This window comes from Oncorhynchus mykiss, unplaced genomic scaffold (genome assembly GCF_013265735.2).
Source record: "Oncorhynchus mykiss isolate Arlee unplaced genomic scaffold, USDA_OmykA_1.1 un_scaffold_297, whole genome shotgun sequence".
Classification (NCBI taxonomy): domain Eukaryota; kingdom Metazoa; phylum Chordata; class Actinopteri; order Salmoniformes; family Salmonidae; genus Oncorhynchus; species Oncorhynchus mykiss.
In genome coordinates this window covers 40,168-64,492 of record NW_023493747.1, presented here as the reverse complement: position 1 = coordinate 64,492, position 24,325 = coordinate 40,168, and the positions used below count along the sequence as shown (strand labels likewise).

The window sequence follows — 24,325 nt, the reverse complement described above, 5'->3', positions numbered from 1 at the left end:
TCTGACCCCCTCTCTCTCCTCTGACCCCAGCTCTCTCCTCTGACCTTCTGGGCGCTCATGTTGGGTGTCTTTTAGGTCCCAGTTGTTGTTGCTAGTCAACTTTCAGTGGACAACCCCATAGTGTCTTTCAGAACCCCTCATAAAAACCCACCAAAACCCACCCAACTAGGATGAGAAATGACATGGAGGGTATAAAAGGCTTGCTACCTAGACTAGTGACAACACCTCCAGCATTTCTTTTACCTTTATAATTCTTATTTTCTATGACGGCCTAGGAACAGTGGGTTAACTGGTCTAGGAACAGTGGGTTAACTGGTCTAGGAACAGTGGGTTAACTGGTCTAGGAACAGTGGGTTAACTGGTCTAGGAACAGTGGGTTAACTGGTCTAGGAACAGTGGGTTAACTGGTCTAGGAACAGTGGGTTAACTGCCTGTTCAGGGGCAGATGGACAGATTTGTACCTTGTCAGCTCGGGGGTTTGAACTTGAACTTGCAACCTTTCAGTTACTAGTCCAACACTATAACCACTAGGCTATCCTGCCGCCCCTGTTCTGAAATTGTTTTCTGCATCTCAATCTCATCTGAAAAAGTTTTTTTTTTTTAAATTAAATAGCTCTCCTTGGGTCCTCGCAGTGCTAGAGGCGTCACTACAGACCCGGGTTTGATTACAACCGGCCGTGATTGGGAGTCCTATAGGGTTTACTCGGCTCATTGCGCTCTAGCGACTCCTTGTGGCGGGCCTGGCGCCTGCAGGCTGACTCCGGTCGTCAGGTGTTTACCGGGTTAAGTTGGTGGGTGTTAAGAAGTGTGGTTTGAAGAGGGTCAGGTTTCAGAGGACACATGACTCGACTTTCGCCTCCCGAGCCTGTTGGGGAGTTGCAGCGATGAGACAAGATCAAAATCGGGGAGTCAAAAAAATTAAACTACAACAAAAACTATAGGGTTTTTGTGTGTAGTTCCGGTGATACTATATACTAGATTAACTTGTTTATTTATTTGTGTGTAGTTCCAGTAATATTAGATTAACTTGTTTATTTATTTGTGTGTAGTTCCAGTAATATTAGATTAACTTGTTTATTTATTTGTGTGTAGTTCCAGTAATACTATATACTAGATTAACTTGTTTATTTATTTGTGTGTAGTTCCAGTAATACTATATACTAGATTAACTTGTTTATTTATTTGTGTTTAGTTCCAGTAATACTAGATTAACTTGTTTATTTATTTGTGTGTAGTTCTGGTAATACTAGATTAACTTGTTTATTTAATTGTGTGTAGTTCCAGTAATACTATATACTAGATTAACTTGTTTATTTATTTGTGTGTAGTTCCAGTAATACTAGATTAACTTGTTTATTTATTTGTGTGTAGTTCTGGTAATACTAGATTAACTTGTTTATTTATTTGTGTGTAGTTCCAGTAATACTATATACTAGATTAACTTGTTTATTTATTTGTGTGTAGTTCCAGTAATACTATATACTAGATTAACTTGTTTATTTATTTGTGTGTAGTTCCAGTAATACTATATACTAGATTAACTTGTTTATTTATTTGTGTGTAGTTCCAGTAATACTATATACTAGATTAACTTGTTTATTTATTTGTGTTTAGTTCCAGTAATACTAGATTAACTTGTTTATTTATTTGTGTGTAGTTCTGGTAATACTAGATTAACTTGTTTATTTATTTGTGTGTAGTTCCAGTAATACTATATACTAGATTAACTTGTTTATTTATTTGTGTGTAGTTCCAGTAATACTATATACTAGATTAACTTGTTTATTTATTTGTGTGTAGTTCCAGTAATACTATATACTAGATTAACTTGTTTATTTATTTGTGTGTAGTTCCAGTAATACTAGATTAACTTGTTTATTTATTTGTGTGTAGTTCTGGTAATACTAGATTAACTTGTTTATTTATTTGTGTTTAGTTCCAGTAATACTAGATTAACTTGTTTATTTATTTGTGTGTAGTTCTGGTAATACTAGATTAACTTGTTTATTTATTTGTGTGTAGTTCCAGTAATACTATATACTAGATTAACTGACTAGTTTATTTATTTGTGTTGTGTGTGTTGGGCTTTACTGTTGTTGTAGGGACCAGAAGTCCTCACAAGGATAGTAAAACCAACGTGTGTGTGTCTCTGTGTGTGCAGGGTCATGTGTGGGCCTTGAGGTGGCTTGTTGGGTTCCTGTCTTCGTCTCCTGGAAGACTGGAGTCCTTCCTCAGAGGGGTAGCAGTGGAGCTGCACAACACTGGTACACACACACACTCACACACACACACACACACACACACACACACACACACACACACACCCATGTACTCTCACACACACACACACACACACACATGTACACACACACTCACATACACACACCCATGTAGACACACACACTGAATGAACATGTTTTGTCTGTCTCTCGCTGAATGTTTTCTTTCTCTGCAGATGGATCCCAGCTGTCGCCCTCCTCCTTCCCTTCTTCCTCCCTCAAAGACCAGTGAGTTCTGTCATTCTGAACTGACTCTTAACATTTCAGTATGTAACATATCAGTTTGTAACATATCAGCGGGTAATATATCAGTATGTAACATATCAGCGGGTAACATATCAGTATGTAACATATCAGTATGTAACATATCAGCGGGTAATATATCAGTATGTAACATATCAGCGGGTAATATATCAGTATGTAACATATCAGTATGTAACATATCAGTATGTAACATATCAGTATGTAACATATCAGTATGTAACATATCAGCGGGTAATATATCAGTATGTAACATATCAGTATGTAACATATCGGTATGTAACATATCAGTATGTAACATATCAGTATGTAACATATCAGTATGTAACATATCAGTATGTAACATATCAGTATGTAACATATCAGCGGGTAATATATCAGTATGTAACATATCAGTATGTAACATATCAGTATGTAACATATCAGTATGTAACATATCAGTATGTAACATATCAGTATGTAACATATCAGCGGGTAATATATCAGTATGTAACATATCAGTATGTAACATATCAGTGGGTAACATATCAGTATGTAACATATCAGTATGTAACATATCAGTATGTAACATATCAGTATGTAACATATCAGTATGTAACATATCAGTATGTAACATATCAGTATGTAACATATCAGCGGGTAATATATCAGTATGTAACATATCAGTATGTAACATATCAGTGGGTAACATATCAGTATGTAACATATCAGTATGTAACATATCAGTATGTAACATATCAGTATGTAACATATCAGCGGGTAATATATCAGTATGTAACATATCAGTATGTAACATATCAGTGGGTAACATATCAGTATGTAACATATCAGTATGTAACATATCAGTATGTAACATATCAGTATGTAACATATCAGTGGGTAACATATCAGTATGTAACATATCAGTATGTAACATATCAGTATGTAACATATCAGTATGTAACATATCAGTATGTAACATATCAGTATGTAACATATCAGTATGTAACATATCAGCGGGTAACATATCAGTATGTAACATATCAGCGGGTAATATATCAGTTTGTAACATATCAGTATGTAACATATCAGTATGTAACATATCAGCGGGTAACATATCAGCGGGTAACATATCAGTATGTAACATATCAGTATGTAACATATCAGTATGTAACATATCAGTATGTAACATATCAGTATGTAACATATCAGTATGTAACATATCAGTATGTAACATATCAGCGGGTAATATATCAGTATGTAACATATCAGTATGTAACATATCAGTGGGTAACATATCAGTATGTAACATATCAGTATGTAACATATCAGTATGTAACATATCAGTATGTAACATATCAGCGGGTAATATATCAGTATGTAACATATCAGTATGTAACATATCAGTATGTAACATATCAGTATGTAACATATCAGTATGTAACATATCAGTATGTAACATATCAGTATGTAACATATCAGTATGTAACATATCAGTATGTAACATATCAGTGGGTAACATATCAGTATGTAACATATCAGTATGTAACATATCAGTATGTAACATATCAGTATGTAACATATCAGTATGTAACATATCAGTATGTAACATATCAGTATGTAACATATCAGCGGGTAACATATCAGTATGTAACATATCGGCGGGTAATATATCAGTTTGTAACATATCAGTATGTAACATATCAGTATGTAATATACCAGTATGTAACATATCAGTGGGTAACATATCAGTATGTAACATATCAGTATGTAACATATCAGTATGTAACATATCAGTATGTAACATATCAGTATGTAACATATCAGTATGTAACATATCAGTATGTAACATATCAGTATGTAACATATCAGTATGTAACATATCAGCGGGTAACATATCAGCGGGTAATATATCAGTTTGTAACATATCAGTATGTAACATATCAGTATGTAACATATCAGTATGTAACATATCAGCGGGTAACATATCAGTATGTAACATATCAGTGGGTAACATATCAGTATGTAACATATCAGTATGTAACATATCAGCGGGTAACATATCAGTGGGTAACATTTCAGCGGGTAATATATCAGTATGTAACATATCGGTGGGTAACATATCAGTGGGTAACATATCAGTAACATATCAGTATGTAACATATCAGTATGTAACATATCAGCGGGTAACATATCAGTATGTAACATATCAGCGGGTAACATATCAGTGGGTAACATATCAGCGGGTAATATATCAGTATGTAACATATCGGTGGGTAACATATCAGTGGGTAACATATCAGTAACATATCAGTATGTAACATATCAGTATGTAACATATCAGCGGGTAACATATCAGTATGTAACATATCAGCGGGTAATATATCAGCGGGTAACATATCAGCGGGTAACATATCAGCGGGTAACATATCAGTATGTAACATATCAGTATGTAACATATCAGCGGGTAATATATCAGTATGTAACATATCAGTGGGTAACATATCAGTATGTAACATATCAGCGGGTAATATATCAGTATGTAACATATCAGCGGGTAACATATCAGTATGTAACATATCAGCGGGTAATATATCAGTATGTAACATATCAGTATGTAACATATCAGTATGTAACATATCAGCGGGTAATATATCAGTATGTAACATATCAGTATGTAACATATCAGTATGTAACATATCAGCGGGTAACATATCAGTTTGTAACATATCAGCGGGTAATATATCAGTATGTAACATATCAGTATGTAACATATCAGTATGTAACATATCAGCGGGTAACATATCAGTATGTAACATATCAGCGGGTAACATATCAGTATGTAACATATCAGTGGGTAACATATCAGTATGTAACATATCAGTATGTAACATATCAGCGGGTAACATATCAGCGGGTAACATAGCAGCGGGTAATATATCAGTATGTAACATATCAGTGGGTAACATATCAGTGGGTAACATATCAGTAACATATCAGTATGTAACATATCAGTATGTAACATATCAGCGGGTAACATATCAGTATGTAACATATCAGCGGGTAATATATCAGTATGTAACATATCAGCGGGTAATATATCAGTATGTAACATATCAGTATGTAACATATCAGCGGGTAACATATCAGCGGGTAACATATCAGTATGTAACATATCAGTATGTAACATATCAGTATGTAACATATCAGCGGGTAACATATCAGTATGTAACATATCAGTATGTAACATATCAGTATGTAACATATCAGTATGTAACATATCAGTATGTAACATATCAGCGGGTAACATATCAGTATGTAACATATCAGTGGGTAACATATCAGTGGGTAACATATCAGTAACATATCAGTATGTAACATATCAGCGGGTAACATATCAGTATGTAACATATCAGTATGTAACATATCAGTATGTAACATATCAGCGGGTAACATATCAGTGGGTAACATTTCAGCGGGTAATATATCAGTATGTAACATATCGGTGGGTAACATATCAGTGGGTAACATATCAGTAACATATCAGTATGTAACATATCAGCGGGTAACATATCAGTATGTAACATATCAGCGGGTAACATATCAGTTTGTAACATATCAGTATGTAACATATCAGTATGTAACATATCAGCGGGTAACATATCAGTTTGTAACATATCAGTATGTAACATATCAGTGGGTAACATGTCTGTATTGTTCTGTCTCCAGGCCTGACCCCTTCTGGCACTACTACCTCACAGACTTTATCAGAGAGTAAGTCTCACAACACACTCTGCCCCTTCTCTACAAGAGTCCCCGTCCCCCTCTTCTCTACAAGAGTCCCCGTCCCCCTCTTCTCTACAAGAGTCCCCGTCCCCCCCTTCTCTACAAGAGTCCCCGTCCCCCCCTTCTCTACAAGACTCCCGTCCCCCCCTTCTCTACAAGAGTCCCCGTCCCCCCCTTCTCTACAAGAGTCCCCATCCCCCCCTTCTCTACAAGAGTCCCCGTCCCCCCCTTCTCTACAAGAGTCCCCATCCCCCCCTTCTCTACAAGAGTCCCCGTCCCCCCTTCTCTACAAGAGTCCCCGTCCCCCCTTCTCTACAAGAGTCCCCGTCCCCCCTTCTCTACAAGAGTCCCCGTCCCCCCCTTCTCTACAAGAGTCCCCGTCCCCCCTTCTCTACAAGAGTCCCCGTCCCCCCCTTCTCTACAAGAGTAGAAAACAGAGGAGTGTCTGTTGTGTTACTGATGGAGTGTGTGTCTGTCTCCAGGACTATCTGTAAGAGTAGAAAACAGAGGAGTGTCTGTTGTGTTACTGACTGTGTGTCTTTCTCCAGGACTCTATCTGTAATCCCGGACTGCAGCAGACTGGACCTGGATCAGACTGGAGTGTGACTCAGACTGGAGTGTGCGTGTATGTGTGTGTGCGTGTGGGCGCGTGAGAACATCTCTGAACACGTGGAAGCAACGAAGAAGAGGACAATGATAGTATAATAATGTGTTTATCTGACTGTTAATAAGACCTTTTGTGCCTTTTTTTTTCTACAAATAAACAGATTATTTTATTTATCCGTATCACCGGAGTATGACTGCGGTGTAAAACGTGTGAGAGTAAATAGTGTGTTTTGGCTGCTCTTCGTTATTTACTGAACACATTATTAATAATAAACACTTCTGGTTGCTGTTTTCACACGATGACGTCACAATCACGTTCCGTTGTTCTGTCACAATGGGTTGTTGTTCTGACGAGCACACAACCCGGAGGGAAAGATCTGTTTTACACGTAGCTGTTTCAAAGTGATACATATCGATATGGACCTTAAGATGTGGTATCCACCTTGACAGAAGTATGTATTGTGTGAAAGTCCAGAACGACAGAAAATTAATTTTCACTTCAGCCAACACTGTTTTTTTAAAAGCTTTGCTGCCCCGTGTGAGGATCGAACTCACGACCTTCAGATTATGAGACTGACACGCTACCTACTGCGCTAACGAGGCCCTTCTTGTAAAAATGTCCAAAAAGAAGAAAAAAAAATATTGATACCGAACATCAAATTTTGACACTGATGTTGAAACCACCGTTCCAAAATATATGTATGGTCTGAAATTCTACAACCCCTGAGACTAAAAGATTGATTTCATTCTAAAGTGATACATATCAATATGGAACTTTAGATGTGGTATCCACCTTGACAAAAGTATGTATTGTGTGAAAGTCCAGAACGACAGTGAATTCATTTTCACTTCATCTTCAGCCAACACTCTTTTTAAAAGCTTTGCTGCCCCATGTGAGGATCGAACTCACGACCTTCAGATTATGAGACTGACGCGCTACCTACTGCGCTAACGAGGCCCTTCTTGTAAAAATGTCCAAAAAGAAGAAAAAAAATATATTGATACCGAACATCAAATTTTTGAAACCACCGTGCCAAAATATATGTATGGTCTGAAATTCTACAACCCCTGAGACAAAAATATTGATTTCATTCTAAAGTAATACATATCGATATGGACCTTAAGATGTGGTATCCACCTTGACAGAAGTATGTATTGTGTGAAAGTCCAGAACGACAGAGAATTCATTTTCACTTCAGCCAACACTGTCTTTTTAAAAGCTTTGCTGCCCCGTGTGAGGATCGAACTCACAACCTTCAGATTATGAGACTGACGCGCTACCTACTGCGCTAACGAGGCCCCCAAAAAAATATATTGATACCGAACATCAAATTTTTTAAACCACCGTGCCAAAATATATGTATGGTCTGAAATTCTACAACCCCTGAGACAAAAACATTGATTTCATTCTAAAGTAATACATATCGATATGGACCTTAAGATGTGGTATCCACCTTGACAAAAGTATGTATTGTGTGAAAGTCCAGAACGACAATGAATTCATTTTCACTTCATCTTCAGCCAACACTCTTTTTAAAAGCTTTGCTGCCCCGTGTGAGGATCGAACTCACGACCTTCAGATTATGAGACTGACGCGCTACCTACTGCGCTAACGAGGCCCTTCTTGTAAAAATGTCCAAAAAGAAGAAAAAAAATATATTGATACCGAACATCAAATTTTTGAAACCACCGTGCCAAAATATATGTATGGTCTGAAATTCTACAACCCCTGAGACAAAAATATAGATTTCATTCTAAAGTAATACATATCGATATGGACCTTAAGATGTGGTATCCACCTTGACAAAAGTATGTATTGTGTGAAAGTCCAGAACGACAGTGAATTCATTTTCACTTCATCTTCAGCCAACACTCTTTTTAAAAGCTTTGCTGCCCCATGTGAGGATCGAACTCACGACCTTCAGATTATGAGACTGACGCGCTACCTACTGCGCTAACGAGGCCCTTCTTGTAAAAATGTCCAAAAAGAAGAAAAAAAATATATTGATACCGAACATCAAATTTTTGAAACCACCGTGCCAAAATATATGTATGGTCTGAAATTCTACAACCCCTGAGACAAAAAGATTGATTTCATTCTAAAGTAATACATATCGATATGGACCTTAAGATGTGGTATCCACCTTGACAAAAGTATGTATTGTGTGAAAGTCCAGAACGACAGTGAATTCATTTTCACTTCATCTTCAGCCAACACTCTTTTTAAAAGCTTTGCTGCCCCGTGTGAGGATCGAACTCACGACCTTCAGATTATGAGACTGACGCGCTACATACTGCGCTAACGAGGCCATTCTTGTAAAAATGTCCAAAAAGAAGAAAAAAAATATATTGATACCGAACATCAAATTTTTGAAACCACCGTGCCAAAATATATGTATGGTCTGAAATTCTACAAACCCTGAGACAAAAACATTGATTTCATTCTAAAGTAATACATATCGATATGGACCTTAAGATGTGGTATCCACCTTGACAAAAGTATGTATTGTGTGAAAGTCCAGAACGACAATGAATTGATTTTCACTTCATCTTCAGCCAACACTCTTTTTAAAAGCTTTGCTGCCCCGTGTGAGGATCGAACTCACGACCTTCAGATTATGAGACTGACGCGCTACCTACTGCGCTAACGAGGCCGTTCTTGTAAAAATGTCCAAAAAGAAGAAAAAAAAATATTGATAACGAACATCAAATTTTTGAAACCACCGTGCCAAAATATATGTATGGTCTGAAATTCTACAACCCCTGAGACAAAAAGATTGATTTCATTCTAAAGTAATACATATCGATATGGACCTTAAGATGTGGTATCCACCTTGACAAAAGTATGTATTGTGTGAAAGTCCAGAACAACAGTGAATTCAGTTTCACTTCATCTTCAGCCAACACTCTTTTTAAAAGCTTTGCTGCCCCGTGTGAGGATCGAACTCACGACCTTCAGATTATGAGACTGACGCGCTACCTACTGCGCTAACAAGGCCCTTCTTTCAAAAGTGTCCAAAAATAAGAAAAAAAAATATCGATACCGAACATCAAATTTTTGAAACCACCGTGCCAAAATATATGTATGGTCTGAAATTCTACAACCCCTGAGACAAAAACATTGATTTCATTCTAAAGTAATACATATCGATATGGACCTTAAGATGTGGTATCCACCTTGACAAAAGTATGTATTGTGTGAAAGTCCAGAACGACAGTGAATTCATTTTCACTTCATCTTCAGCCATCACTTCATCTTCAGCCAACACTGTCTTTTTAAAAGCTTTGCTGCCCCGTGTGAGGATCGAACTCACGACCTTCAGATTATGAGACTGACGCGCTACCTACTGCGCTAACGAGGCCCCCAAAAAAATATATTGATACCGAACATCAAATTTTTTAAACCACCGTGCCAAAATATATGTATGGTCTGAAATTCTACAACCCCTGAGACAAAAACATTGATTTCATTCTAAAGTAATACATATCGATATGGACCTTAAGATGTGGTATCCACCTTGACAAAAGTATGTATTGTGTGAAAGTCCAGAACGACAATGAATTCATTTTCACTTCATCTTCAGCCAACACTCTTTTTAAAAGCTTTGCTGCCCCGTGTGAGGATCGAACTCACGACCTTCAGATTATGAGACTGACGCGCTACCTACTGCGCTAACGAGGCCCTTCTTGTAAAAATGACCAAAAAGAAGAAAAAAAATATATTGATACCGAACATCAAATTTTTGAAACCACCGTGCCAAAATATATGTATGGTCTGAAATTCTACAACCCCTGAGACAAAAATATAGATTTCATTCTAAAGTAATACATATCGATATGGACCTTAAGATGTGGTATCCACCTTGACAAAAGTATGTATTGTGTGAAAGTCCAGAACGACAGTGAATTCATTTTCACTTCATCTTCAGCCAACACTCTTTTTAAAAGCTTTGCTGCCCCATGTGAGGATCGAACTCACGACCTTCAGATTATGAGACTGACGCGCTACCTACTGCGCTAACGAGGCCCTTCTTGTAAAAATGTCCAAAAAGAAGAAAAAAAATATATTGATACCGAACATCAAATTTTTGAAACCACCGTGCCAAAATATATGTATGGTCTGAAATTCTACAACCCCTGAGACAAAAAGATTGATTTCATTCTAAAGTAATACATATCGATATGGACCTTAAGATGTGGTATCCACCTTGACAAAAGTATGTATTGTGTGAAAGTCCAGAACGACAGTGAATTCATTTTCACTTCATCTTCAGCCAACACTCTTTTTAAAAGCTTTGCTGCCCCGTGTGAGGATCGAACTCACGACCTTCAGATTATGAGACTGACGCGCTACATACTGCGCTAACGAGGCCATTCTTGTAAAAATGTCCAAAAAGAAGAAAAAAAATATATTGATACCGAACATCAAATTTTTGAAACCACCGTGCCAAAATATATGTATGGTCTGAAATTCTACAAACCCTGAGACAAAAACATTGATTTCATTCTAAAGTAATACATATCGATATGGACCTTAAGATGTGGTATCCACCTTGACAAAAGTATGTATTGTGTGAAAGTCCAGAACGACAATGAATTGATTTTCACTTCATCTTCAGCCAACACTCTTTTTAAAAGCTTTGCTGCCCCGTGTGAGGATCGAACTCACGACCTTCAGATTATGAGACTGACGCGCTACCTACTGCGCTAACGAGGCCGTTCTTGTAAAAATGTCCAAAAAGAAGAAAAAAAAATATTGATAACGAACATCAAATTTTTGAAACCACCGTGCCAAAATATATGTATGGTCTGAAATTCTACAACCCCTGAGACAAAAAGATTGATTTCATTCTAAAGTAATACATATCGATATGGACCTTAAGATGTGGTATCCACCTTGACAAAAGTATGTATTGTGTGAAAGTCCAGAACAACAGTGAATTCAGTTTCACTTCATCTTCAGCCAACACTCTTTTTAAAAGCTTTGCTGCCACGTGTGAGGATCGAACTCACGACCTTCAGATTATGAGACTGACGCGCTACCTACTGCGCTAACAAGGCCCTTCTTTCAAAAGTGTCCAAAAATAAGAAAAAAAAATATCGATACCGAACATCAAATTTTTGAAACCACCGTGCCAAAATATATGTATGGTCTGAAATTCTACAACCCCTGAGACAAAAACATTGATTTCATTCTAAAGTAATACATATCGATATGGACCTTAAGATGTGGTATCCACCTTGACAAAAGTATGTATTGTGTGAAAGTCCAGAACGACAGTGAATTCATTTTCACTTCATCTTCAGCCATCACTTCATCTTCAGCCAACACTCTTTTTAAAAGCTTTGCTGCCCCATGTGAGGATCGAACTCACGACCTTCAGATTATGAGACTGACGCGCTACCTACTGCGCTAACGAGGCCCTTCTTTCAAAAGTGTCCAAAAATAAGAAAAAAAAATATCGATACCGAACATCAAATTTTTGAAACCACCATGCCAAAATATATGTATGGTCTGAAATTCTACAACCCCTGAGACAAAAATATAGATTTCATTCTAAAGTAATACATATCGATATGGACCTTAAGATGTGGTATCCACCTTGACAAAAGTATGTATTGTGTGAAAGTCCAGAACGACAGTGAATTCATTTTCACTTCATCTTCAGCCAACACTCTTTTTAAAAGCTTTGCTGCCCCATGTGAGGATCGAACTCACGACCTTCAGATTATGAGACTGACGCGCTACCTACTGCGCTAACGAGGCCCTTCTTGTAAAAATGTCCAAAAAGAAGAAAAAAAATATATTGATACCGAACATCAAATTTTTGAAACCACCGTGCCAAAATATATGTATGGTCTGAAATTCTACAACCCCTGAGACAAAAAGATTGATTTCATTCTAAAGTAATACATATCGATATGGACCTTAAGATGTGGTATCCACCTTGACAAAAGTATGTATTGTGTGAAAGTCCAGAACGACAGTGAATTCATTTTCACTTCATCTTCAGCCAACACTCTTTTTAAAAGCTTTGCTGCCCCGTGTGAGGATCGAACTCACGACCTTCAGATTATGAGACTGACGCGCTACATACTGCGCTAACGAGGCCATTCTTGTAAAAATGTCCAAAAAGAAGAAAAAAAATATATTGATACCGAACATCAAATTTTTGAAACCACCGTGCCAAAATATATGTATGGTCTGAAATTCTACAACCCCTGAGACAAAAACATTGATTTCATTCTAAAGTAATACATATCGATATGGACCTTAAGATGTGGTATCCACCTTGACAAAAGTATGTATTGTGTGAAAGTCCAGAACGACAGTGAATTCATTTTCACTTCATCTTCAGCCATCACTTCATCTTCAGCCAACACTCTTTTTAAAAGCTTTGCTGCCCCATGTGAGGATCGAACTCACGACCTTCAGATTATGAGACTGACGCGCTACCTACTGCGCTAACGAGGCCCTTCTTGTAAAAATGTCCAAAAAGAAGAAAAAAAATATATTGATACCGAACATCAAATTTTTGAAACCACCGTGCCAAAATATATGTATGGTCTGAAATTCTACAACCCCTGAGACAAAAAGATTGATTTCATTCTAAAGTAATACATATCGATATGGACCTTAAGATGTGGTATCCACCTTGACAAATGTATGTATTGTGTGAAAGTCCAGAACGACAGTGAATTCATTTTCACTTCATCTTCAGCCAACACTCTTTTTAAAAGCTTTGCTGCCCCGTGTGAGGATCGAACTCACGACCTTCAGATTATGAGACTGACGCGCTACCTACTGCGCTAACAAGGCCCTTCTTTCAAAAGTGTCCAAAAATAAGAAAAAAAAATATCGATACCGAACATCAAATTTTTGAAACCACCGTGCCAAAATATATGTATGGTCTGAAATTCTACAACCCCTGAGACAAAAATATAGATTTCATTCTAAAGTAATACATATCGATATGGACCTTAAGATGTGGTATCCACCTTGACAAAAGTATGTATTGTGTGAAAGTCCAGAACGACAGTGAATTCATTTTCACTTCATCTTCAGCCAACACTCTTTTTAAAAGCTTTGCTGCCCCATGTGAGGATCGAACTCACGACCTTCAGATTATGAGACTGACGCGCTACCTACTGCGCTAACGAGGCCCTTCTTGTAAAAATGTCCAAAAAGAAGAAAAAAAATATATTGATACCGAACATCAAATTTTTGAAACCACCGTGCCAAAATATATGTATGGTCTGAAATTCTACAACCCCTGAGACAAAAAGATTGATTTCATTCTAAAGTAATACATATCGATATGGACCTTAAGATGTGGTATCCACCTTGACAAAAGTATGTATTGTGTGAAAGTCCAGAACGACAGTGAATTCATTTTCACTTCATCTTCAGCCATCACTTCATCTTCAGCCAACACTCTTTTTAAAAGCTTTGCTGCCCCATGTGAGGATCGAACTCACGACCTTCAGATTATGAGACTGACGCGCTACCTACTGCGCTAACGAGGCCCTTCTTTCAAAAGTGTCCAAAAATAAGAAAAAAAAATATCGATACCGAACATCAAATTTTTGAAACCACCGTGCCAAAATATATGTATGGTCTGAAATTCTACAACCCCTGAGACAAAAATATAGATTTCATTCTAAAGTAATACATATCGATATGGACCTTAAGATGTGGTATCCACCTTGACAAAAGTATGTATTGTGTGAAAGTCCAGAACGACAGTGAATTCATTTTCACTTCATCTTCAGCCAACACTCTTTTTAAAAGCTTTGCTGCCCCATGTGAGGATCGAACTCACGACCTTCAGATTATGAGACTGACGCGCTACCTACTGCGCTAACGAGTCCCTTCTTGTAAAAATGTCCAAAAAGAAGAAAAAAAATATATTGATACCGAACATCAAATTTTTGAAACCACCGTGCCAAAATATATGTATGGTCTGAAATTCTACAACCCCTGAGACAAAAACATTGATTTCATTCTAAAGTAATACATATCGATATGGACCTTAAGATGTGGTATCCACCTTGACAAAAGTATGTATTGTGTGAAAGTCCAGAACGACAGTGAATTCATTTTCAGCCATCACTTCATCTTCAGCCAACACTCTTTTTAAAAGCTTTGCTGCCCCATGTGAGGATCGAACTCACGACCTTCAGATTATGAGACTGACGCGCTACCTACTGCGCTAACGAGGCCCTTCTTGTAAAAATGTCCAAAAAGAAGAAAAAAAATATATTGATACCGAACATCAAATTTTTGAAACCACCGTGCCAAAATATATGTATGGTCTGAAATTCTACAACCCCTGAGACAAAAAGATTGATTTCATTCTTAAGTAATACATATCGATATGGACCTTAAGATGTGGTATCCACCTTGACAAAAGTATGTATTGTGTGAAAGTCCAAAACGACAGTGAATTCATTTTCACTTCATCTTCAGCCAACACTCTTTTTAAAAGCTTTGCTGCCCCGTGTGAGGATCGAAATCTCACGACCTTCAGATTATGAGACTGACACGCTACCTACTGCGCTAACGAGGCCCTTCTTGTAAAAATGTCCAAAAAGAAGAAGAAAAAATATTGATACCGAACATCAAATTTTTTAAACCACCGTGCCAAAATATATGTATGGTCTGAAATTCTACAACCCCTGAGACAAAAAGATTGATTTCATTCTAAAGTAATACATATCGATATGGACCTTAAGATGTGGTATCCACCTTGACAAAAGTATGTATTGTGTGAAAGTCCAGAACGACAGTGAATTCATTTTCACTTCATCTTCAGCCAACACTCTTTTTAAAAGCTTTGCTGCCCCGTGTGAGGATCGAACTCACGACCTTCAGATTATGAGACTGACGCGCTACCTACTGCGCTAACGAGGCCCTTCTTGTAAAAATGTCCAAAAAGAAGAAAAAAAAATATTGATACCGAACATCACATTTTTGAAACCACCGTGCCAAAATATATGTATGGTCTGAAATTCTACAACCCCTGAGACAAAAAGATTGATTTCATTCTAAAGTAATACATATCGATATGGACCTTAAGATGTGGTATCCACCTTGACAAAAGTATGTATTGTGTGAAAGTCCAGAACGACAGAAAATTAATTTTCACTTCAGCCAACACTGTTTTTTTAAAAGCTTTGCTGCCCGTGTGAGGATCGAACTCACGACCTTCAGATTATGAAACTGACACGCTACCTACTGCGCTAACGAGGCCCTTCCAGCAAGAATGTCCAAAAAGAAGAAAAAAAAATATCGATACCGAACATCAAATTTTGACACTGATGTTGAAACCACCGTTCCAAAATATATGTATGGTCTGAAATTCTACAACCCCTGAGACAAAAATATAGATTTCATTCTAAAGTAATACATATCGATATGGACCTTAAGATGTGGTATCCACCTTGACAAAAGTATGTATTGTGTGAAAGTCCAGAACGACAGTGAATTCATTTTCACTTCATCTTCAGCCAACACTCTTTTTAAAAGCTTTGCTGCCCCATGTGAGGATCGAACTCACGACCTTCAGATTATGAGACTGACGCGCTACCTACTGCGCTAACGAGGCCCTTCTTGTAAAAATGTCCAAAAAGAAGAAAAAAAATATATTGATACCGAACATCAAATTTTTGAAACCACCGTGCCAAAATATATGTATGGTCTGAAATTCTACAACCCCTGAGACAAAAAGATTGATTTCATTCTAAAGTAATACATATCGATATGGACCTTAAGATGTGGTATCCACCTTGACAAAAGTATGTATTGTGTGAAAGTCCAGAACGACAGTGAATTCATTTTCACTTCATCTTCAGCCATCACTTCATCTTCAGCCAACACTCTTTTTAAAAGCTTTGCTGCCCCATGTGAGGATCGAACTCACGACCTTCAGATTATGAGACTGACGCGCTACCTACTGCGCTAACGAGGCCCTTCTTTCAAAAGTGTCCAAAAATAAGAAAAAAAAATATCGATACCGAACATCAAATTTTTGAAACCACCGTGCCAAAATATATGTATGGTCTGAAATTCTACAACCCCTGAGACAAAAATATAGATTTCATTCTAAAGTAATACATATCGATATGGACCTTAAGATGTGGTATCCACCTTGACAAAAGTATGTATTGTGTGAAAGTCCAGAACGACAGTGAATTCATTTTCACTTCATCTTCAGCCAACACTCTTTTTAAAAGCTTTGCTGCCCCATGTGAGGATCGAACTCACGACCTTCAGATTATGAGACTGACGCGCTACCTACTGCGCTAACGAGTCCCTTCTTGTAAAAATGTCCAAAAAGAAGAAAAAAAATATATTGATACCGAACATCAAATTTTTGAAACCACCGTGCCAAAATATATGTATGGTCTGAAATTCTACAACCCCTGAGACAAAAACATTGATTTCATTCTAAAGTAATACATATCGATATGGACCTTAAGATGTGGTATCCACCTTGACAAAAGTATGTATTGTGTGAAAGTCCAGAACGACAGTGAATTCATTTTCACTTCATCTTCAGCCATCACTTCATCTTCAGCCAACACTCTTTTTAAAAGCTTTGCTGCCCCATGTGAGGATCGAACTCACGACCTTCAGATTATGAGACTGACGCGCTACCTACTGCGCTAACGAGGCCCTTCTTGTAAAAATGTCCAAAAAGAAGAAAAAAAATATATTGATACCGAACATCAAATTTTTGAAACCACCGTGCCAAAATATATGTATGGTCTGAAATTCTACAACCCCTGAGACAAAAAGATTGATTTCATTCTTAAGTAATACATATCGATATGGACCTTAAGATGTGGTATCCACCTTGACAAAAGTATGTATTGTGTGAAAGTCCAAAACGACAGTGAATTCATTTTCACTTCATCTTCAGCCAACACTCTTTTTAAAAGCTTTGCTGCCCCGTGTGAGGATCGAAATCTCACGACCTTCAGATTATGAGACTGACACGCTACCTACTGCGCTAACGAGGCCCTTCTTGTAAAAATGTCCAAAAAGAAGAAGAAAAAATATTGATACCGAACATCAAATTTTTTAAACCACCGTGCCAAAATATATGTATGGTCTGAAATTCTACAACCCCTGAGACAAAAAGATTGATTTCATTCTAAAGTAATACATATCGATATGGACCTTAAGATGTGGTATCCACCTTGACAAAAGTATGTATTGTGTGAAAGTCCAGAACGACAGTGAATTCATTTTCACTTCATCTTCAGCCAACACTCTTTTTAAAAGCTTTGCTGCCCCGTGTGAGGATCGAACTCACGACCTTCAGATTATGAGACTGACGCTCTACCTACTGCGCTAACGAGGCCCTTCTTGTAAAAATGTCCAAAAAGAAGAAAAAAAAATATTGATACCGAACATCACATTTTTGAAACCACCGTGCCAAAATATATGTATGGTCTGAAATTCTACAACCCCTGAGACAAAAAGATTGATTTCATTCTAAAGTAATACATATCGATATGGACCTTAAGATGTGGTATCCACCTTGACAAAAGTATGTATTGTGTGAAAGTCCAGAACGACAGAAAATTAATTTTCACTTCAGCCAACACTGTTTTTTTAAAAGCTTTGCTGCCCGTGTGAGGATCGAACTCACGACCTTCAGATTATGAAACTGACACGCTACCTACTGCGCTAACGAGGCCCTTCCAGCAAGAATGTCCAAAAAGAAGAAAAAAAAATATCGATACCGAACATCAAATTTTGACACTGATGTTGAAACCACCGTTCCAAAATATAAGTATGGTCTGAAATTCTACAACCCCTGAGACAAAAAGATTGATTTCATTCTAAAGTAATACATATCGATATGGACCTTAAGATGTGGTATCCACCTTGACAAAAGTATGTATTGTGTGAAAGTCCAGAACGACAGTGAATTCATTTTCACTTCATCTTCAGCCAACACTCTTTTTAAAAGCTTTGCTGCCCCGTGTGAGGATCGAACTCACGACCTTCAGATTATGAGACTGACGCGCTACCTACTGCGCTAACGAGGCCCTTCTTGCAAAAATGTCCAAAAATAAGAAAAAAAAATATTGATACCGAACATCAAATTTTGACACTGATGTTGAAACCACCGTGCCAAAATATATGTATGGTCTGAAAGTCTACAACCCCTGAGACAAAAAGATTGATTTCATTCTAAAGTAATACATATCGATATGGACCTTAAGATGTGGTATCCACCTTGACAAAAGTATGGATTGTGTGAAATTCCAGAACGACAGAGAATTAATTTTCACTTCAGCCAACACTGACTTTTTAAAAGCTTTGCTGCCCCGTGTGAGGATCGAACTCACGACCTTCAGATTATGAGACTGACGCGCTACCTACTGCGCTAACGAGGCCCTTCTTGCAAAAATTTCCAAAAATGAAGAAAAAAAAATATTGATACCGAACATCAAATTTTGACACTCATGTTGAAACCACCGTGCCAAAATATATGTATGGTCTGAAATTCTACAACCCCTGAGACAAAAAGATTGATTTCATTCTAAAGTAATACATATCGATATGGACCTTAAGATCTGGTATCCACCTTTAGAGAAGTATGTATTGTGTGAAAGTCCAGAACGACAGAGAATTAATTTTCACTTCAGCCAACACTGTTTTTTTGAAAGCTTTGCTGCCCCGTGTGAGGATCGAACTCACGACCTTCAGATTATGAGACTGACGCGCTACCTACTGGGCTAACGAGGCCCTTCATGCAAAAATGTCCAAAAAGAAGAAAAAAAAATATTGATACCGAACATCAAATTTTGACACTGATGTTGGAACCACCGTGACAAAATATATGTATGGTCTGAAATTCTACAACCCCTGAGACAAAAAGATTGATTTCATTCTAAAGTAATACATATCGATATGGACCTTAAGATGTGGTATCCACCTTGACAAAAGTATGTATTGTGTGAAAGTCCAAAACGACAGCGAATTAATTTTCACTTCAGCCAACACTGTCTTTTTAAAAGCTTTGCTGCCCCGTGTGAGGATCGAACTCACGACCTTCAGATTATGAGACTGACGCACTACCTACTGCGCTAACGAGGCCCTTCTTGTAAAAATGTCAAAAAGAAGAAAAAAAAATATTGATACCGAACATCAAATTTTTGAAACCACCGTGCCAAAATATATGTATGGTCTGAAATTCTACAACCCCTGAGACAAAAAGATTGATTTCATTCTAAAGTAATACATATCGATATGGACCTTAAGATGTGGTATCCACCTTGACAAAAGTATGTATTGTGTGAAAGTCCAGAACAACAGTGAATTCATTTTCACTTCATCTTCAGCCAACACTCTTTTTAAAAGCTTTGCTGCCCCGTGTGAGGATCGAACTCACGACCTTCAGATTATGAGACTGACGCGCTACCTACTGCGCTAACGAGGCCCTTCTTTCAAAAGTGTCCAAAAATAAGAAAAAAAAATATTGATACCGAACATCAAATTTTTGAAACCACCGTGCCAAAATATATGTATGGTCTGAAAGTCTACAACCCCTGAGACAAAAATATAGATTTCATTCTAAAGTAATACATATCGATATGGACCTTAAGATGTGGTATCCACCTTGACAAAAGTATGTATTGTGTGAAAGTCCAGAACAACAGTGAATTCATTTTCACTTCATCTTCAGCCAACACTCTTTTTAAAAGCTTTGCTGCCCCGTGTGAGGATCGAACTCACGACCTTCAGATTATGAGACTGACGCGCTACCTACTGCGCTAACGAGGCCCTTCTTTCAAAAGTGTCCAAAAATAAGAAAAAAAAATATTGATACCGAACATCAAATTTTTGAAACCACCGTGCCAAAATATATGTATGGTCTGAAATTCTACAACCCCTGAGACAAAAAGATTGATTTCATTCTAAAGTAATACATATCGATATGGACCTTAAGATGTGGTATCCACCTTGACAAAAGTATGTATTGTGTGAAAGTCCAGAACAACAGTGAATTCATTTTCACTTCATCTTCAGCCAACACTCTTTTTAAAAGCTTTGCTGCCCCGTGTGAGGATCGAACTCACGACCTTCAGATTATGAGACTGACGCGCTACCTACTGCGCTAACGAGGCCCTTCTTTCAAAAGTGTCCAAAAATAAGAAAAAAAAATATCGATACCGAACATCAAATTTTTGAAACCACCGTGCCAAAATATATGTATGGTCTGAAATTCTACAACCCCTGAGACAAAAAGATTGATTTCATTCTAAAGTAATACATATCGATATGGACCTTAAGATGTGGTATCCACCTTGACAAAAGTATGTATTGTGTGAAAGTCCAGAACGACAGTGAATTCATTTTCACTTCATCTTCAGCCAACACTCTTTTTAAAAGCTTTGCTGCCCCGTGTGAGGATCGAACTCACGACCTTCAGATTATGAGACTGACGCGCTACCTACTGCGCTAACGAGGCCCTTCTTGCAAAAATGTCCAAAAATAAGAAAAAAAAATATTGATACCGAACATCAAATTTTGACACTGATGTTGAAACCACCGTGCCAAAATATATGTATGGTCTGAAAGTCTACAACCCCTGAGACAAAAACATTGATTTCATTCTAAAGTAATACATATCGATATGGACCTTAAGATGTGGTATCCACCTTGACAAAAGTATGTATTGTGTGAAAGTCCAGAACGACAGTGAATTCATTTTCACTTCATCTTCAGCCAACACTCTTTTTAAAAGCTTTGCTGCCCCGTGTGAGGATCGAACTCACGACCTTCAGATTATGAGACTGACGCGCTACCTACTGCGCTAACGAGGCCCTTCTTGCAAAATTGTCCAAAAAGAAGAAAAAAAAATATCGATACCGAATATCAAATTTTTGAAACCACCGTGCCAAAATATATGTATGGTCTGAAATTCTACAACCCCTGAGACAAAAAGATTGATTTCATTCTAAAGTAATACATATCGATATGGACCTTAAGATGAGGTATCCACCTTGACAAAAGTATGTATTGTGTGAAAGTCCAAAACGACAGTGAACTAATTTTCACTTCATCTTCAGCCAACACTCTTTTTAAAAGCTTTGCTGCCCCGTGTGAGGATCGAACTCACGACCGTCAGATTATGAGACTGACGCGCTACCTACTGCGCTAACGAGGACCTTCTTTCAAAAGCGTCCAAAAATAAGAAAAAAAAATATTGATACCGAACATCAAATTTTGACACTGATGTTGAAACCACCGTGCCAAAATATATGTAGAACGACAGTGAATTCATTTTCACTTCATCTTCAGCCAACACTCTTTTTAAAAGCTTTGCTGCCCCGTGTGAGGATCGAACTCACGACCTTCAGATTATGAGACTGACGCGCTACCTACTGCGCTAACGAGGCCCGTCTTGCAAAATTGTCCAAAAAGAAGAAAAAAAAATATCGATACCGAACATCAAATTTTTGAAACCACCGTGCCAAAATATATGTATTGTCTGAAATTCTACAACCCCTGAGACAAAAAGATTGATTTCATTCTAAAGTAATACATATCGATATGGACCTTAAGATGTGGTATCCACCTTGACAAAAGTATGTATTGTGTGAAAGTCCAGAACAACAGTGAATTCATTTTCACTTCATCTTCAGCCAACACTCTTTTTAAAAGCTTTGCTGCCCCGTGTGAGGATCGAACTCACGACCTTCAGATTATGAGACTGACGCGCTACCTACTGCGCTAACGAGGCCCTTCTTTCAAAAGTGTCCAAAAATAAGAAAAAAAAATATCGATACCGAACATCAAATTTTTGAAACCACCGTGCCAAAATATATGTATGGTCTGAAATTCTACAACCCCTGAGACAAAAAGATTGATTTCATTCTAAAGTAATACATATCGATATGGACCTTAAGATGTGGTATCCACCTTGACAAAAGTATGTATTGTGTGAAAGTCCAGAACGACAGTGAATTCATTTTCACTTCATCTTCAGCCAACACTCTTTTTAAAAGCTTTGCTGCCCCGTGTGAGGATCGAACTCACGACCTTCAGATTATGAGACTGACGCGCTACCTACTGCGCTAACGAGGCCCTTCTTGCAAAAATGTCCAAAAATAAGAAAAAAAAATATTGATACCGAACATCAAATTTTGACACTGATGTTGAAACCACCGTGCCAAAATATATGTATGGTCTGAAAGTCTACAACCCCTGAGACAAAAATATAGATTTCATTCTAAAGTAATACATATCGATATGGACCTTAAGATGTGGTATCCACCTTGACAAAAGTATGTATTGTGTGAAAGTCCAGAACAACAGTGAATTCATTTTCACTTCATCTTCAGCCAACACTCTTTTTAAAAGCTTTGCTGCCCCGTGTGAGGATCGAACTCACGACCTTCAGATTATGAGACTGACGCGCTACCTACTGCGCTAACGAGGCCCTTCTTTCAAAAGTGTCCAAAAATAAGAAAAAAAAATATTGATACCGAACATCAAATTTTTGAAACCACCGTGCCAAAATATATGTATGGTCTGAAATTCTACAACCCCTGAGACAAAAAGATTGATTTCATTCTAAAGTAATACATATCGATATGGACCTTAAGATGTGGTATCCACCTTGACAAAAGTATGTATTGTGTGAAAGTCCAGAACAACAGTGAATTCATTTTCACTTCATCTTCAGCCAACACTCTTTTTAAAAGCTTTGCTGCCCCGTGTGAGGATCGAACTCACGACCTTCAGATTATGAGACTGACGCGCTACCTACTGCGCTAACGAGGCCCTTCTTTCAAAAGTGTCCAAAAATAAGAAAAAAAAATATCGATACCGAACATCAAATTTTTGAAACCACCGTGCCAAAATATATGTATGGTCTGAAATTCTACAACCCCTGAGACAAAAAGATTGATTTCATTCTAAAGTAATACATATCGATATGGACCTTAAGATGTGGTATCCACCTTGACAAAAGTATGTATTGTGTGAAAGTCCAGAACGACAGTGAATTCATTTTCACTTCATCTTCAGCCAACACTCTTTTTAAAAGCTTTGCTGCCCCGTGTGAGGATCGAACTCACGACCTTCAGATTATGAGACTGACGCGCTACCTACTGCGCTAACGAGGCCCTTCTTGCAAAAATGTCCAAAAATAAGAAAAAAAAATATTGATACCGAACATCAAATTTTGACACTGATGTTGAAACCACCGTTCCAAAATATATGTATGGTCTGAAAGTCTACAACCCCTGAGACAAAAACATTGATTTCATTCTAAAGTAATACATATCGATATGGACCTTAAGATGTGGTATCCACCTTGACAAAAGTATGTATTGTGTGAAAGTCCAGAACGACAGTGAATTCATTTTCACTTCATCTTCAGCCA

At 37.5% G+C, this 24,325-nt stretch overlaps 1 protein-coding gene and 35 non-coding genes across 40 annotated transcripts in view; 1 reads left to right on the top strand and 35 right to left on the bottom strand.

Annotated features, from left to right (window-relative positions):
• Window positions 1-7,088, top strand: part of LOC118949698 — a 51,016-nt gene extending 43,928 nt beyond the window's left edge. For all 5 annotated transcript variants that reach the window (XM_036973723.1, XM_036973724.1, XM_036973722.1 and 2 more), the window contains 4 exons: window positions 2,162-2,264; window positions 2,456-2,507; window positions 6,249-6,293; window positions 6,854-7,088. In XM_036973723.1, the coding sequence (XP_036829618.1) occupies window positions 2,162-2,264; window positions 2,456-2,507; window positions 6,249-6,293; window positions 6,854-6,911 (258 nt within the window). In that variant the 3' untranslated portion in view covers window positions 6,912-7,088. The remainder of the gene's footprint in view (window positions 1-2,161; window positions 2,265-2,455; window positions 2,508-6,248; window positions 6,294-6,853) is intronic.
• A 353-nt stretch (window positions 7,089-7,441) lies between these two features.
• On the bottom strand, window positions 7,442-7,514 carry trnam-cau. The gene has a single exon. It is a non-coding gene; the product is annotated as a tRNA-Met (tRNA).
• A 282-nt stretch (window positions 7,515-7,796) lies between these two features.
• trnam-cau lies at window positions 7,797-7,869 on the bottom strand. Its single transcript has one exon. It is a non-coding gene; the product is annotated as a tRNA-Met (tRNA).
• A 268-nt stretch (window positions 7,870-8,137) lies between these two features.
• Window positions 8,138-8,210, bottom strand: trnam-cau. The gene has a single exon. It is a non-coding gene; the product is annotated as a tRNA-Met (tRNA).
• Window positions 8,211-8,457: 247 nt separating this feature from the next.
• Window positions 8,458-8,530, bottom strand: trnam-cau. Its single transcript has one exon. It is a non-coding gene; the product is annotated as a tRNA-Met (tRNA).
• Window positions 8,531-8,802: 272 nt separating this feature from the next.
• On the bottom strand, window positions 8,803-8,875 carry trnam-cau. Its single transcript has one exon. It is a non-coding gene; the product is annotated as a tRNA-Met (tRNA).
• A 617-nt stretch (window positions 8,876-9,492) lies between these two features.
• On the bottom strand, window positions 9,493-9,565 carry trnam-cau. The gene has a single exon. It is a non-coding gene; the product is annotated as a tRNA-Met (tRNA).
• Window positions 9,566-9,836: 271 nt separating this feature from the next.
• Window positions 9,837-9,909, bottom strand: trnam-cau. The gene has a single exon. It is a non-coding gene; the product is annotated as a tRNA-Met (tRNA).
• A 291-nt stretch (window positions 9,910-10,200) lies between these two features.
• On the bottom strand, window positions 10,201-10,273 carry trnam-cau. The gene has a single exon. It is a non-coding gene; the product is annotated as a tRNA-Met (tRNA).
• A 247-nt stretch (window positions 10,274-10,520) lies between these two features.
• On the bottom strand, window positions 10,521-10,593 carry trnam-cau. The gene has a single exon. It is a non-coding gene; the product is annotated as a tRNA-Met (tRNA).
• A 272-nt stretch (window positions 10,594-10,865) lies between these two features.
• On the bottom strand, window positions 10,866-10,938 carry trnam-cau. Its single transcript has one exon. It is a non-coding gene; the product is annotated as a tRNA-Met (tRNA).
• Window positions 10,939-11,555: 617 nt separating this feature from the next.
• On the bottom strand, window positions 11,556-11,628 carry trnam-cau. Its single transcript has one exon. It is a non-coding gene; the product is annotated as a tRNA-Met (tRNA).
• Window positions 11,629-12,261: 633 nt separating this feature from the next.
• On the bottom strand, window positions 12,262-12,334 carry trnam-cau. The gene has a single exon. It is a non-coding gene; the product is annotated as a tRNA-Met (tRNA).
• Window positions 12,335-12,605: 271 nt separating this feature from the next.
• On the bottom strand, window positions 12,606-12,678 carry trnam-cau. Its single transcript has one exon. It is a non-coding gene; the product is annotated as a tRNA-Met (tRNA).
• A 635-nt stretch (window positions 12,679-13,313) lies between these two features.
• Window positions 13,314-13,386, bottom strand: trnam-cau. Its single transcript has one exon. It is a non-coding gene; the product is annotated as a tRNA-Met (tRNA).
• A 272-nt stretch (window positions 13,387-13,658) lies between these two features.
• Window positions 13,659-13,731, bottom strand: trnam-cau. Its single transcript has one exon. It is a non-coding gene; the product is annotated as a tRNA-Met (tRNA).
• A 271-nt stretch (window positions 13,732-14,002) lies between these two features.
• Window positions 14,003-14,075, bottom strand: trnam-cau. The gene has a single exon. It is a non-coding gene; the product is annotated as a tRNA-Met (tRNA).
• Window positions 14,076-14,365: 290 nt separating this feature from the next.
• trnam-cau lies at window positions 14,366-14,438 on the bottom strand. Its single transcript has one exon. It is a non-coding gene; the product is annotated as a tRNA-Met (tRNA).
• A 623-nt stretch (window positions 14,439-15,061) lies between these two features.
• trnam-cau lies at window positions 15,062-15,134 on the bottom strand. The gene has a single exon. It is a non-coding gene; the product is annotated as a tRNA-Met (tRNA).
• Window positions 15,135-15,752: 618 nt separating this feature from the next.
• Window positions 15,753-15,825, bottom strand: trnam-cau. The gene has a single exon. It is a non-coding gene; the product is annotated as a tRNA-Met (tRNA).
• A 621-nt stretch (window positions 15,826-16,446) lies between these two features.
• Window positions 16,447-16,519, bottom strand: trnam-cau. The gene has a single exon. It is a non-coding gene; the product is annotated as a tRNA-Met (tRNA).
• Window positions 16,520-16,809: 290 nt separating this feature from the next.
• Window positions 16,810-16,882, bottom strand: trnam-cau. Its single transcript has one exon. It is a non-coding gene; the product is annotated as a tRNA-Met (tRNA).
• Window positions 16,883-17,516: 634 nt separating this feature from the next.
• Window positions 17,517-17,589, bottom strand: trnam-cau. The gene has a single exon. It is a non-coding gene; the product is annotated as a tRNA-Met (tRNA).
• A 1,312-nt stretch (window positions 17,590-18,901) lies between these two features.
• On the bottom strand, window positions 18,902-18,974 carry trnam-cau. Its single transcript has one exon. It is a non-coding gene; the product is annotated as a tRNA-Met (tRNA).
• A 278-nt stretch (window positions 18,975-19,252) lies between these two features.
• Window positions 19,253-19,325, bottom strand: trnam-cau. Its single transcript has one exon. It is a non-coding gene; the product is annotated as a tRNA-Met (tRNA).
• Window positions 19,326-20,298: 973 nt separating this feature from the next.
• Window positions 20,299-20,371, bottom strand: trnam-cau. The gene has a single exon. It is a non-coding gene; the product is annotated as a tRNA-Met (tRNA).
• Window positions 20,372-20,642: 271 nt separating this feature from the next.
• On the bottom strand, window positions 20,643-20,715 carry trnam-cau. The gene has a single exon. It is a non-coding gene; the product is annotated as a tRNA-Met (tRNA).
• Window positions 20,716-20,986: 271 nt separating this feature from the next.
• trnam-cau lies at window positions 20,987-21,059 on the bottom strand. Its single transcript has one exon. It is a non-coding gene; the product is annotated as a tRNA-Met (tRNA).
• A 271-nt stretch (window positions 21,060-21,330) lies between these two features.
• trnam-cau lies at window positions 21,331-21,403 on the bottom strand. Its single transcript has one exon. It is a non-coding gene; the product is annotated as a tRNA-Met (tRNA).
• Window positions 21,404-21,685: 282 nt separating this feature from the next.
• Window positions 21,686-21,758, bottom strand: trnam-cau. Its single transcript has one exon. It is a non-coding gene; the product is annotated as a tRNA-Met (tRNA).
• A 503-nt stretch (window positions 21,759-22,261) lies between these two features.
• On the bottom strand, window positions 22,262-22,334 carry trnam-cau. Its single transcript has one exon. It is a non-coding gene; the product is annotated as a tRNA-Met (tRNA).
• Window positions 22,335-22,605: 271 nt separating this feature from the next.
• On the bottom strand, window positions 22,606-22,678 carry trnam-cau. Its single transcript has one exon. It is a non-coding gene; the product is annotated as a tRNA-Met (tRNA).
• Window positions 22,679-22,949: 271 nt separating this feature from the next.
• On the bottom strand, window positions 22,950-23,022 carry trnam-cau. Its single transcript has one exon. It is a non-coding gene; the product is annotated as a tRNA-Met (tRNA).
• A 282-nt stretch (window positions 23,023-23,304) lies between these two features.
• Window positions 23,305-23,377, bottom strand: trnam-cau. Its single transcript has one exon. It is a non-coding gene; the product is annotated as a tRNA-Met (tRNA).
• A 271-nt stretch (window positions 23,378-23,648) lies between these two features.
• Window positions 23,649-23,721, bottom strand: trnam-cau. The gene has a single exon. It is a non-coding gene; the product is annotated as a tRNA-Met (tRNA).
• A 271-nt stretch (window positions 23,722-23,992) lies between these two features.
• Window positions 23,993-24,065, bottom strand: trnam-cau. Its single transcript has one exon. It is a non-coding gene; the product is annotated as a tRNA-Met (tRNA).
• Between the last annotated feature and the right edge of the window lie 260 nt (window positions 24,066-24,325).